Source organism: Ipomoea nil, unplaced genomic scaffold (assembly GCF_001879475.1).
Source record: "Ipomoea nil cultivar Tokyo-kokei standard unplaced genomic scaffold, Asagao_1.1 scaffold0317, whole genome shotgun sequence".
NCBI classification, from domain to species: Eukaryota; Viridiplantae; Streptophyta; class Magnoliopsida; order Solanales; family Convolvulaceae; genus Ipomoea; species Ipomoea nil.
The window spans coordinates 5,323,889-5,338,905 of NW_017616745.1; the positions used below are offsets into that span (position 1 = coordinate 5,323,889).

At 34.2% G+C, this 15,017-nt stretch overlaps 1 protein-coding gene across 1 annotated transcript; it reads left to right on the forward strand.

Moving 5' to 3' along the window:
- Positions 1–11,873: 11,873 nt before the first annotated feature.
- On the forward strand, positions 11,874–14,883 carry LOC109166480. Its single transcript, XM_019315433.1, has 5 exons — positions 11,874–11,993; positions 12,056–12,190; positions 12,664–13,217; positions 14,391–14,472; positions 14,662–14,883. Exons 1-5 carry the CDS (start codon positions 11,874–11,876, stop codon positions 14,881–14,883), a joined length of 1,113 nt encoding a protein of 370 aa, XP_019170978.1.
- Positions 14,884–15,017: the final 134 nt, after the last annotated feature.

The window sequence follows — 15,017 nt, forward strand, 5'->3', positions numbered from 1 at the left end:
TCGTAGTGAGACGAACAATTTGATATAATGTACGCTCAAAATGGGTAATAGATAAATGAGAAATTGATTCTCAAAGTGAACCTATTTGAGAGAAGTCAAAAACTTAAGTTTAGATGCTAATCACTTTCGTTGCATTGCACGAAAGTTGGTTTAAAGCTTAAGTGTAATTAAGCTTGAAAGCTTAATTTTAAATGAATTGGGATGCATTCGTGCTGTGATGATGCATGGACGAATGGAAGAAAGCTTATGTATTAAGCCTTGGAAGGCTTAATTAGTGAATTGGAGTTTTGAGCTCCTTTCGTGTGAGCTTTCGTGCAGTACGAGTTGGTGCTTTATGCACCAATTTGATGCTTTTCGCACGAGTCAATGCTATATGCATTGATTCGTGTTGCACCGTTTCAGTGCATGCGGACCACTCGGGTGTGGTTTCTAGTCCCAATTCATTAACCTTTTGTAGGTACGAATTCTCGGTTACTCAGATATTTTGAAACGGATCGTTATGGTTGCTACGAATTAATCTTATATTAATGTCATGACCGTTAATATTATTTCGATAATAAGTATGACCGTTTCAAACGTTATAATCCAATTATTAAATTGGATTTATGTTGGTTTATGTGTCATTATTGTGCTTTTAATTCCATTTTACCTACAAGTAGCAAGGGTGGTTGGCAGAATGTTTTTGGCTTGAAGTTTTGAACTATCAAAATTCTTTTGTTTTTCTCTCAACTCTCGTCCTGTTTACAAAAGAAGAAAAATTATGCCATCATTTTTCGTAAAACATCGGAGTGCTCAGCTTGTGTTCTAGTTCGCCGGACTTTGAATTGGAATGCTCGAACGCCAAAGTCGTAGTCCGTTTTATCCTGGGAGACTGACGTCACAACGCTCCTAGCACTATCAGGAGGTGGCGAATCGGTTTTAAGGAGAGTGTGTGTACGCACGACTCGGGCTTCCTCTGCTTCTTCTTTCTTCTCATCGGGTTAAAATCTCAGGTTAGAAACCCGTTGTATTTTTGTTCTAGTTTCGTACTAGTTGTGGTAGGATTAATCTCAAATTAAATCCTTTGTACTAGTTTCGTACTAGTTGTGGTGGGATTATTTTTGATAAAATAAATCCCTATTTGGTTACTATATATACGTTGTATATATATGTAATTTTGGTTTCGTACCAAAATTAGTTGGAATTAATTTTCTATAAATTAAACTCCATGTTTCGAGACAAATATATATATATATTTTATATATATTTTATGTATCGATGTATTCACCAATATCCAACAAAGATTTGTCTAACTTATTATATAGGGAAAATTATCAAATAAGTTCTCAACTATTTAATAAAGTTTTAATAGCATTATCCAAATAGATCAAAAAAATTTTTATAATAAACACCTGAACCATTATTAAAAAAAAAAAAAAAAAAGGTGCAATAAATTATCAATCAATCAAGTTATTGTTGGTGGTATGAATACACAAGGGCAAAAGGGGTGAAAGAGAAGTAGAGAACCAACGAAAGAGCCAATCCATCTTATACATCTAGAACAACACTTATCCCTAGTCAAAGCTTAGCCCACCAACGAAAGTCAATCATCTAGAATTAGCAATCATGGTACTTTTTGTTATGGTTCACATAACATTGTGTGAACCATGGTCTACACAATAATTTGCCATAGAATTAGGCTTATGAGCTTATCCCTATCATTTAAGCCTTTTAAAAAAAAAAAATTGATTTCATTTCCAAATTCATATCATAATAATTGATGAGCTAAATCTATATATATATATATATATATATATATATATATATATATATATATATATATATATATAGTATAACAACCAAATATGTTATATAAATTAAAAAATAATATATTTTTGTAAATTGAGAGTAATGTTGGGATGATACTAATTTAATGACTAGGCGGTTAGCCTCGTAGAAGACTGCTCAGTTCTTGCATGAATGCACCTTCCAAGGGTGCATAGTGGATCCAAATTCTGAAAGGGCTTAAACAATTCAATGTTGAAATTATTGGTTGGAGTATGTTGTTTATTATTACACAATTACATTGTGCTACTAGAAGATCCCACCAATTACACATATATCTACTTTTTTATCATGTTCATCTTCAATGATCGTATTATGCATTATAATGCATAACATTATATAATGTAATTTATGTTTATCCCCAAAAAATATTATTGCCTTGAATATTGCAAATCGTGATTGGAGAACTCCACATGCATATTTGATCTATATATTTTCTACACGATTTTTGCATCATCATAATTTTTATTTTTATTTTTATTTTTGTCATCAGGGATCATGAATAGTTTGTACCAATATTAATCATTTTAAATATATTAGATCCAGTTGTGTTTGAGTTTACTAAGAGATCAAGAACATGGAGGATGAGTTGAACTAGGCAGTCAATTTGACCAATATTTTGATAATTTCGGAAGAAATGAGGATGTAATTGGAAATTATTAATTTTATTTTCTTGAAGTTATATTTTATTTTTTGAAGTTGTGTTGTATTTTCTAATATAAATATTATATATTTTATATGTATTTTACTATTTTTTTATTATGTTGTACTTATGCTTGATGTATTTTAATTTTAACTAACATATATTTAATATTAGTCTTGTTTCAATTGTCTCATCTTTAAAATTGTATAATTTATTTTTAATAATAAAAATTTTAAAATTAAGTATTTAACAAAATAAAAAAAATTACATTAAAAAACAAATAAAGGATACTACATTTGAAGTGGTATAATACACAAGGGGAAAAGAGTAATTGCAACTTTTCTCAAATTTGGGGGTGCTACATAGTTGGAACTAGAGCCGTCAAAACGAGCATAGCCCGCTTGGCTTTCTCTCCCCGCACTGCTAAAAGGGCGGGGCGGACTCGTGTTTTAAAAGCACGTTTTAAAAAGAGCTTTATTGCCCACTCCCGCCAGCCCGCTTTTTTTTTTTTTTCTTTTAAATGTCTAAATCCTAAATTCCTAATTCTAAAATAGAATAAAACTGAAACTAAATAATGCTATTGGTAAGTTATTATGTTTGTTTACAAAATAATGAAATATTTGATTATATTTTAGTTAGTTGATATTTTGGTGTATTGTAATTTAATTTTTAACTCTCTTTTATGTTGAATTTTTATGTAGATATTGAAGAAAGTTCAAGTACAATATCAAATTTGTCCTATAAAGATTCAAATGTTGTAAATCTTGTTGATGACAATGATGAAAATGAAGATGAAGAAGATGTGAATGTTGGAATCTTTGAATGATGTAATGAACTTATGAATTTATGAACTTATGTACTTAATTAGTTATGTTTTGTACTTTTGTGCAGTTTCAACTTTGAATGTTTGGTTTTTTAACTTATGTAGTATAGTGTATTGACTATTTGGACTGAATGGACTCTATGGTATCATTGTTGTCATGATGTGATGAACTAATTTGTGTTATTTACTTATTTTTAATGATTTGTACTGTGAACTTTTTACAACTATATATAATGTATGTTATAAACTTATAATATATTTCAATATTTGAGTAATTTTTAGATTTATTAGATAAGTGATGGATACGTGTTTTAAGTAGATAACAATTAAGTTGAGTAGTTATGCTGTGCATCCGTATACACCATGCATGGTGCATACAGATGCAAAAATGATGTCGTTTTATTAAAAACGCGCGTCTCCCCTTAAAAAAAATTCAGGTTCGATTCCCAGCAACATCATTATGTTGTTCATTCATTCTGGAATTTTAGTTCATAGATTATGGAATTTTAGTTCATTGATTCTGGAATTATAGTTCATCGATTCTGGAATTGTAGTTCATCGATTCTGAAATTTTAGTTCATAGATTCTGGAATTTTAGTTCATTCATTCTGGAATTTTTAGTTCATAGATTAGATTCTGGAATTTTAGTTCATCGATTCTGAAATTATAGTTCATCGATTCTGGAATTTTAGTTCATATGTTGTTGCTGGGAATCGAACCTGAATTTTGTTTTTAAGGGGAGACACGCGTTTTTAATAAAATGACGTCGTTTTTGCATCCGTATGTACCATGCATGGTGCATACGGATGCACAGCATAATTTGCCCAATTAAGTTATTAACATAGACAGATTAGAGTTTAGACTTTAGGGACACATGGTAAATAAATATTTTTTTAAAAAATGGGCGGGCTTTGGCGAGGAGGGCTTGCAGGCGGGGCAAGCTGCCCCTATCTAAGCTCGTATTATTGGTGGGCTTTTTTACCTGTTCCGCCAGCCCGTATTGACAGCTCTAGTTAGAACACTAGAAAATGACGGAATGGTGAAAATGTCTATAAAATAAATTATTTTTTTATATAAATCTCAATACAAATGTGTACATTAAAATTTTGTGTGTGAAAGTACCAATTGAGAGTACAAAATAAGAATACTCTATCATTTTCCTATGAAATAGGCCTTTTGAGTTTTGACGCGTTTAAACATTAATGCCCACGGGCCACGGCCAAATTTTCGTATCATTGGAACTATGATTTCTCAGTAAAAAAGAAATAGAGAAAATGATTGAAAAGGACGGAGTACTTTTAAAAAATTAAAGGTGGTGAGTTGACAGTTGGCACGGTGTGAGTTGAAAGGACCCACTAGTCTAATCAGCATATTCTATTTGTCCAGCGGCTCATTGAGTTACGGCTTTGTCGATACCTACATACCACATTACCATGTGATTAATTACTATAATAATACGGAGTATTACTTTTTTCTTCAAGTTATATGCTTATAATATTTCTTTTCTGAATTATTAGTGTATTTACATTTATCCATTCAATTATTATATTAAAAGTGTTGATTTTTTCTCTTTTAATTGTTAAATGAACATTTTTACCTTTAAAAATAAGTATTTTATTTATTTTTCTTCTCTAACAAATTATTGTTTATATATAAAGATGAGTACGGTTCGATTCAAACATAACCGGACACTATAACTATCGAACTAAAACAGTAGGAACAATTTTTGTTACAATTCAAAATTGAAATAAAATAAAATAAAATAATTGTTGAATATATATATATATACTATTTTAAAAATAAGAAATAAAATTTACAAAATAAATAAATAAATAAATAAATTTTGAATCAACGGTTCAAAATTGAAACTGAAACCTAGCCGGACCGATTTATCATTTGCCAATAGTGTTTGATCATTTTTAACATTTATTCTAATTCGACATATGGCTGCGGTTCGGTTCGCAAATTATGTTGTGCATCCGTATGCACCATGCATGGTGCATACGGATGCAAAAACGACGTCGTTTTGGTTAAAAAACACGCGTCTCACTTAAAAAAGAAATCAGGTTCGATTCCCGGCAATAGTATTTTTATATATCCATAAATTCATAACTATATATCCACAGTGAATGAATGAAGTAAAAATCCACAATGAATAAACTAAATATCCACAATGAATGAACTAAATACCCACAATGATTGAACTAAATATCCACAATGAATGAACTAAATATCCATAATTCATAACTATATATCCAGAAATTCATAACAATATATCCATAAATTCATAACTATATATCCACAGTGAATGAATGAAGTAAATATCTACAATGAATGAACTAAATATCCACAATGATTGAACTAAATATTCACAATGAATGAACTAAATATCCATAAATTCATAACTATATATCCAGAAATTCATAACTATATATCCACTATAATGCTATTGCCGAGAATCGAACCTGAATTTTTTTTTTTTTAAAGTGGAACGCGCGTTTTTAATCAAAACGACGTCATTTTGCATCGTATGCACCATGCATGGTGCATTCGGTTGCACAGCATAACTATTGGGTTCGGTTCCAATTCACAATTTTGAGAAATGATAAATTGGAATGGGAATGTTTTAGGAAGATTCCAGTTTCGTTTGAATTGTCAGTTCAAAATTTATTTATTTATTTACTTTTATAAATTCTATTTCTTATTTTTAAAATAGTTTAAATTCAATAATTATTTTATTTTATTTTTTTCCGGTTATGAATCGTAACTAGAACTGTCCCTACTGTTTCGGTTCAGTTGCTACAGTGTCCGATTAGGTTCGATCATCTATACATATAAGCAATAATTTGTTGGAGATTGAGATTGATGATTCAACTTTTTGGAAAGAAAATTAAATGAAATATTATATTTGAGCATACAAATGTCCGTCTAACATATAAGGGAAAAAAACCACCACTTTTATCATAACAGGGGAAGGGGGGGAGGGAAAACGTGAATACGTGAATACCTCAATGAAAAAAGTGTTATAAGCATATAACTCATGAAAAAAGTGTTATAAGCATATAACTCAGGAATAAAAAAATTAAAATGTCATTTTCTTTATAATTCTCCATATTTTCTTTAAATATTTATCAACATTTTTAGAAGATTGCGGAGAGTTTGACAATTTGATTAGCGAATATCAATAATATTGTAAAGAAAATTCAAAATTACATTGTAATCTACTATATAAATGTTGGATTATTGATTCAAGATATTCACTACATGCCAAGGAATTGAGCCTCAAATTTAGTTGGAAGGACTTTAGAGCATCATCAACAGATAGGAATTTTTTTAAAAACAAAAAACAAAAAAGAAGAAAAATAAATGTGCCAGGAAAAAAAGAAAAAAAAAATGTACGCTCCCAATTGGCTCATGTTTTGGCTGTGTGGGCCTGTGCACTCAACATAGGCAAATTATATCGTACACCGCGGTGCATAATCGATTATGCACCGCGCGTCAGACACTACAGTGTGTCTAAACTGACACTGTCAAAATGACGTCATTTTATTTAATGAAAAAAAACAGAATCTTCGTAAAAAATAACTCTGTTCTTCAGTTTCATTTTGTATACACTGCAGTTTCAGTTTAACACAACTACAGTTTCATTTCGATATAACTACTGTTTCATTCAATATTTATACACTCAAATATGTGAAAATGTTATTTAATTTTATTTTATATACACTATAATTTCATTAAAACACAACTACATGATCATTTGAATATAATTACAGCTTCATTGTACAATATACATTCAAATATGTGAAATGTTATTCAGTTTCATTTTATATATACTGTAGTTTCATTTCACCACAACTACAGTATCATTTTGATATAACTGTAGTTTCATTTGATAATATAAAAATAATACGTGAGCCAGTGTCGATTTAGATACATTGTAGTGTCTGACGCGCGGTGCACCACCCCTCAACATACTGCAAATTCGTTTTCTTCCCGGCCTCTCCTCCAACCTCCCTCTTCTATTAAAAAAAATCTTAAAAATCAATGGTGATCAAGCATTTACTGAACCGCCCATTGAAATTAGAAAGGCACTTCGAGTGACAATGACATGTATTGTATGCACATGCAGTGTTTTAATATTATATTCATAAGAAATATAGTCGGTTGGGGAGAAAGACAACTTAGTATTTGCTTGTTAAAAAGTGTGTACTTAGAAGCTTATCATGAAACCAGGTGTGTACTTAGAAGCTTATCATGAAACCAGGTCGCCGGAAGACCAAAACTTGCTGGAAAGAAGGATCAAGAAGTTGTTAGGAAATAATATTTTTGGGAAATTAACAAGCACAAAGGATTATTTAGGTAGGTGGTTAATTCGAGTAGAGCGAAATACTCCCTTAGATTTCTTAGGATAAAACATACTACAATGTTATACAATTTAAGAAGTCTTAGAAAGACTCTTGTATAAATAGTGATGCAAACCCACTTCCTAAACCATGTGGGACAAAAGCTACTTTAAAGTTTTTTTCCCCTTCATTTCCCAACTCAAATAGGTGTACTTTGAGAATCAATTTCTCATTCATCCATTATCCATTTTGAAAGTACAATATATCAAACTCTTCGTCTCACTACGAAAAATCCGAACTCACTTTAACCCGACCCGAATCGGAAGTGGACCCACTAATAATTGTACTACAAAATAGCCACTTAAAATGTCATTTTATGCTATTTTTCCAACAATCCCCCACATGAATGAAAAATTGAATTTCAGGGTTGTTTTGAAATCGGAAACAACTGTGTTCAAATGTCCATCTCTGCATAGTGATAGGTAGGTGTTACCCTTTGAACCTTCTCTTGTGAAGATATATTTACTCTACTGGCTGTACGGTAGAACGCGATGTCTTTGAACCGACTATCGTTTGTATAGATTGTGGTATATCCCATACAAGAACCTCCCAATCACGCTCTGATATATTCTCATGATTGTGCCCGTTTTGATCGTGGGTCACCGTTCCTGGTTTTGCAAGACTTTCTAAAGAATTGAGTCATATTCAATTCTCCTTTGAAGCGACCCTCACTTCTCTCTCACATAGGTGATTCTTTTCTGAGTATTAATATTCCGCATACTCACACATGTCAATCAACATTCAAATCATTAAAGCATCAATGTATGACCTCGTACGGGAATCACTGTTCTAACGAGGAGTAGTAGGGAGTCCGAGACCTCCACAGTGACACGCTTAGTTCCATAATTTAGTTGTCCCATTTAACATAGGTGTCAGCTATGTTGGGTATCCACTATAGAACTTTATACCAAGGATTTTAGATCATTCCTCGTGTCAGCTTCTCCACAACTTCTTTGCCTAACCCTTTGGTTAGCGGATCCGCTATATTGTCTTTTGACTTTACGAAGTCAAACGAGACAACACTAGTTGTGAGCTAATTCTACAAGAAATATGACATTTGGCAACGAAAGAATTAAGGATAGTATAAAAATTAAAGCGTCACAAAACATAACATTTTGCAACGTTATATTACATATCATCGCTATTTATACTTTTTGCTTAATGAAGTAGTTAATGCCATATTACCTTGTGTTTTTCCCTATCGGTGAAAGGAACTAGCTTATGGAGAACTTGGAAGTTTCAATTCCCAAGTTTAAATCAATGCTCTTTTTAATATCGATCTATTGTATTGTAGTTGTTAGCAAATCTATTAGAACACTTAGTTTTAACTAGCTATATATATATATATATATATATATATATATATATATATATATATATATATATATATATATATATATATCCTTGTAATTCAATACGATGTTACAATATTTTATTGCTAGTCATATCAAATTTATTAATTATATATTATTGTACATTTTTTTGTAGTTAGTTTTAATACATGTATAACATATAAAAATATTTACAACCACAAGAAAACATAATATTTATTGATGCATTTTGAATTTAATAGTAGATTCTTTTGGAAGAATTTCATAATATTCGTCACCAATAACATAATACATGACAAAGATAACAACATATAAAACGTCAACATATATATATTCAATGACACATTTAAAATTTTGTCAATATAAATTGGCCAAAGCGGCCGCCTAGGCGCCCCTAGACCGTGGCGATTTCTCCCTAACTCGACCGACTCCGGCTTACTAATTTTATTATTATTATTATTATTATTATTATTATTATTATTATTATTATTATTATTATTATTATTATTATTATTATTATTATTATTATAATATATATATATATATATATATATATATATATATATATATATATATATATATATAATTAACTTTCAGTGCAGGTAAGTGTCTCCTGTACGGTTATGCAGGTGATTAATGTGCGTGAGTTTTGTACTTAATGTGTGTGAGTCTTGTGTTTAAGATGCGTGAGATTTGTGCTTAATGTGCGTGAGTGTGTAATGCTTAATGTGTGTGAGTCTTGTACTTAAGGTGCGTGAGTCTTGTGCCTAAGGTGCGTGAGTTTTGTGCTTAATGTGCGTGAGTGTACTTAATGTCGGTTGTTGTTGAAACTTTAAAGTGCACGAGTTTTGTGCTTAATATGCGTGAGTTTTGTGCTTAAGGTGCGGGAGTTTTGTTCTTAATGTGCGTGAGTGTGTACTTAATATGAGTTGTTGTTAAAACTTAAGGTGCGTGTCTTTTTGTGCTTAAGGTGCGTGAGTTTTGTGTTTAAAGTGCATGAGTTTGTGTTTTGAATGTATTTTGTTTGTGTGTTTAATGTGCGTGTGTTGTGTACTTAAAGTGCATCAGTGTAATGCTTAATGTGAGTCCACCCGCACAATCGCACGGGAAGCACCACCAGCACCTAATCCCTTATATATATATATATATATATATATATATATATATATATATATATATATATATATATATATATATATATATATATATATATATATATATATATATATATATATATATAGAGGGGGGGGGGGGGTCCTATGAGATCACCTATTTAGGTGAGATTGTGCATCAATCTAATAAATTTTAATGGTCTAGATCAATCGCGCTCGCACATATTTAATCGCATTCGCACACACTTAATCTAGATCAATCTAGACCATACAAATTTATTAGATTGATGTACAAGATTTGATCTCACAATATCACCTAGACCAATCTAGATCAATCGCATTTGCACACACAATACTACTTCTTGGTCTTTTAGGATGTGTGATGTCTTGCATGTTCCTGGCTTATCTTCCTCGTTATTGTCTGTTCAGCGTTTTGCTAAAGATAATAATGTTTTCTTTGAGTTTCACCCTTTGTGTTTCTTTGTGAAGGACATTACAACCAGGAAAACTTTGTTTAAAGGGCATGCGGTCGGGGGTCTCTATTCTTGGCCTACTTCGCGTCCAGCTCCGGCTGCCTTTGTTGCTGCACGGTCTTCTTTCGTTTGGCACATGTGGCTCGGGCATCCTCACTCCCGGGTTTTACGTCAGATTTTAGGGTCTTCGTCTCATAGTACTTTTAATTCTAGTGATCTTCCTAATATTTGTTCCTCTTTTCAATTGGGAAAATCGTTTCGTTTTTCTTTATCTCGTGTTGAAACTACTAGTACGCACCCTTTACAATTAATATATTATGATATTTGGGGCCCTACGCCATTAATCTCTGCGAATGACTTTAAATATTTTGTATTGTTTGTGGATGACTACACTCGTTACATGTGGTATTATCCTATGCGTGCTAAATCTAAGTTATATGCCATATTTGATAAGTTTCGGCCGCTTATTGAACGTTCCTTTTCCCATAAAATTCTTTCTTTTCAGTCTGATTTAGGGGGAGAGTATAAAAAGCTTAGTTCCACACTGGCTTCTCTGGGTATTCTTCACAGGCAATCATGTGCGTACACTCATGAGCAAAATGGCAAGGTGGAACGCAAGCATCGACATGTTGAAACGGGTCTGGCTTTGATGGCTCGGGCATCTGTCCCGTCTCGTTTCTAGGATTATGAGTTTGAAACCGCTGTGTACTTAATTAATAAAATACCCACTCGTGTCTTATCTGATAAATCACCTCATTATCTCCTGCACCGGTCTCCTCCTTCCTATTCTTATCTGCGGGTGTTTGGGTGTTTATGTTTTCCAAATCTGCGACCTTATAATCGCAACAAATTACAGTTTCGGTCTTCTCCCTGTGTCTTTCTTGGATATCCTCCGTCCTTCCATGACTATCGTTGTTTAGACACTAACACTAACAAGGTTTTTATCTGTCGCCATGTACGATTCGATGAGACTATTTTTCCTATTGCTGATCTTGTTGATTCGCAGGTTGTCACGCCAAGTCCGGAACCATGGGCGGTTGCGCACGTAATTGCTGTTGATGATATGGACGACGCCACAGCCCTGCCCATCACCAAACCCGCGGTCTCGCCTCGCTAGCTTGCTGCCCTTGCCGAGTCCGTATCCACCGAGCGGACAGTGACGGAGTAGTCGGCTGCCCGGCAGCGTGGTCGGCCCCGTGGCCGGTCTCACCGTGCGGTCTCCTCTACGAGTGGTCGATCTCATGTCATGGCAACACGAAGCATGGGGCAGTATGAGCATGTTGCATTAAACACTACCGTGACTGCTGAGCCTACCTGTTACTCTCAGGCGGTTAAATATTCCGAATGGCGGGATGCGATGGACTTAGAATTTAATGCACTGGTACATAATAATACATGTCGGCTTGTCCCTTTTGAATCAGTATGAATGTGGTTGGTTGCAAGTGGGTGTTTAGAACCAAGAGAAAATTTGATGGTTCAATTGAGCGGCACAAAGCTCGGTTAGTTACCAAGGGTTTTAATCAGGTTACTGGGGAGGACTTCTTTGAGACTTTCAGTCCTGTGGTTAAGCCGACCACGGTATGTCTTCTTTTATCCTTAGGAATTTCTCGTGGAAGGACTATTCGTCAGTTGGACATCCACAATGCTTTTCTGAATGACCACTTGACCGAGACTGTGTATATGCGCTAGCCGCCTGGCTATGGGAACAAAACGATGCCCGGACATGTGTGCTTGCTTCAGCGTTCTCTATATGGGCTTAAACAAGCACCTCGTGCCTAGTTCACACGGCTATATGATTTTCTGGTTTCTGTGGGCTTCTTGCCTTCCAAAACTGTTGTCTCCTTATTTGTTTATTCGCATGGCAATTCTCGGTTATATTTTCTGGTTTATGTGGATGAAATTTTAGTTATGGGTTCTGATTCAAATCATGTGGCTACTCTTATTAATAAATTGGCACTTGAGTTTAAAGTTCGTGACATGGGTGTGCCTTCCTCTTTTTTTTGGGTATTGAGACTGTTCCATTATCTGGGGGCATGCTCTTATCTCAGCAGCGGTACATGAATGATATTCTCAAGCGAGCAGGTATGGTGGATTGCAAGCCCGTGTCCACGCCTATTTCAACCACCAAAGCCGTGAGTGGTGCTGAGGTGCCGTATGCTGACCCCACTCAGTATCGCAGTCTTGCAGGTGCTCTACAGTATCTTATGGTAACTCGTCCTGATCTATCTTATGTAGTCAATCGTCTGTGTCAGCACATGCATTCTCCTACTACTACTGACTGGGCAACACTCAAGAGGGTGTTACGGTATGTTAACGGGACACTCAATCTTGGTCTTCATATGTCATCGTCTGCCTGTCTTGACATTCATGCATATTCTGATGCGGATTGGGCTGGTGATCCGGATGACCGGAAGTCAACCAGTGGTTTTGCGGTGTTTTTGGAGAACAATCTTATCTCCTGGGTACGTCGCAAACATCGCATTGTGGCTCGTTCCTCGACTGAAGCTGAATACAAGGGGCTGGCTGATGTTTCTGCTGAGGTCACTTGGCTCGTCTCTCTGATGAAGGAGATTGATATTTCTCCTACTTCTGCGCCTAAACTCTGGTGTGACAATCTGGGAGCCACTTACTTATGTGATAATCCTGTGTTTCATGCTCGCACGAAGCACATTGAGATCGACTATCACTTCGTTCGCGATAAAGCGGCTAAGAAGGAGTTGCAAGTTCACTTTATTTCAACCAAAGATCATATAGCGATATTTTTACTAAACCTCTTTCGTCTGTACGTTTTAATTCACTCCGTCACAAATTCAAAGTTTTGGCTAGCCAACCTTGTACTTGAGAGAAGTATTAGGACTACATTATTAGTATTAGACTAAAACTCTATTTCGTGTCTGTATATATCTATACTCTCAGACTTTGGTATTCAATAGAATCAATACTATACAATCTATATTCCCATCCTTTTTATGGCGGTGTATGCGAGATATCATTCCGTTTAAAGAAACTCTGAAGACCAAGCATGTTTGGGTGGGGGGGGGGGGGGTGGTTGTGTGTTTTGTAACCATGCATACGAAACGGTTGAACATGTCAAGGATGGGAATCTAATAACATTTTGATGGCCTACCGCTTGTCAAGCATGGGAGATTATATATTGGCTTCTCAAGATGTTGATTGTGCTATCAAAATGGCGGCTATTTGGAACATGCGTAATGATATTGTGTAACATTCAAAAAAAAAAAAAAACTAAAATGTAAATAAAATCAAATTTATTTCTTACATATTATAATATAATATCTACATACATATATTATTAGAACAAATTACACTTTGGGTCCTGTGAGTATTAGGGTACTGGCAATTTGAGTACAGGACTTTCAAAACTCTCAATTTAAACCTTTATCTATTCATTTTTTGGCAGTTTTGGTCCTCCGGACCAAATTGCCGGCCAAAATTGGCCGGAAAATTATTTAATCGTTCGAATTGTTTTTGGGTGAGGGTAAAAACGTCATTTGTTATTGTATTTATTTGGGGACCACCTCGTGTTGGGCTAAAAAACGGTCACCAGAGGGAGATTGTCTTCGACGGCTGCTCGACGGTTTCCTCGACGGCGTATTTATTACTCCACCTTCCGACCGGTTTCCTCGACGGCGTCTGCACTCCTGCTCGACCTCCTCCGCTTGCAATCAATGGCTAATTCGTATTCATCATCTTCTTCTTCTAATCATGGCAACGAGTTTTATGAATTTGGGGAAAGGTTTCCAATTGTCCATTGTAGGTGTGGTGAGCAACTGAAGATACGCACTTCATGGACAGCTGAGAACCCAGGTCGTAGATTTTGGCAATGCGTGGGTGGTAATGTAAGTTAATTACTTTTGAAAGTCTAATTTTTGTGTATACCTACGAAATGCTCAATTTGGGTTTTTTTTTTTTTGTGTTGTTTAAATTAGTTTCAAACCCTAATTTATGAACATCAAATTTCTAGATATTTTCTGTTTTAGGAATTACTTTAATCACAGTTTTGTTTTGCATTTTGTTTATTATTGCAGAGGAAGGTGGGATGTGGTTTTATTGATTGGTATGATACTCCAATGTGCTATCGTTCAAAGCGAATAATTCCAGGATTGCTAAAACGCATCAACCGACAAGATGAAGAGATACGAAAATTGAATTCGAAACTTAGAAGTGAACAAGGTTTGAAGTCCATGAACAAGGTGTTAGTAGTCTTGATTGTGTTATTTGTAGCAGTAGTTGGTAGTAGGGTTTGGTAATGTATGTAGTTTGGTTGGTTTTGTTCATGTATGAATTGTGGTTGGTTTTGTTCATGTATGAATTGTGGTTGGTTTTGGTCATTAAGGAATTAGTCTTGGTTTTTGGATATATATGTTACTGAATGAATTCCAGG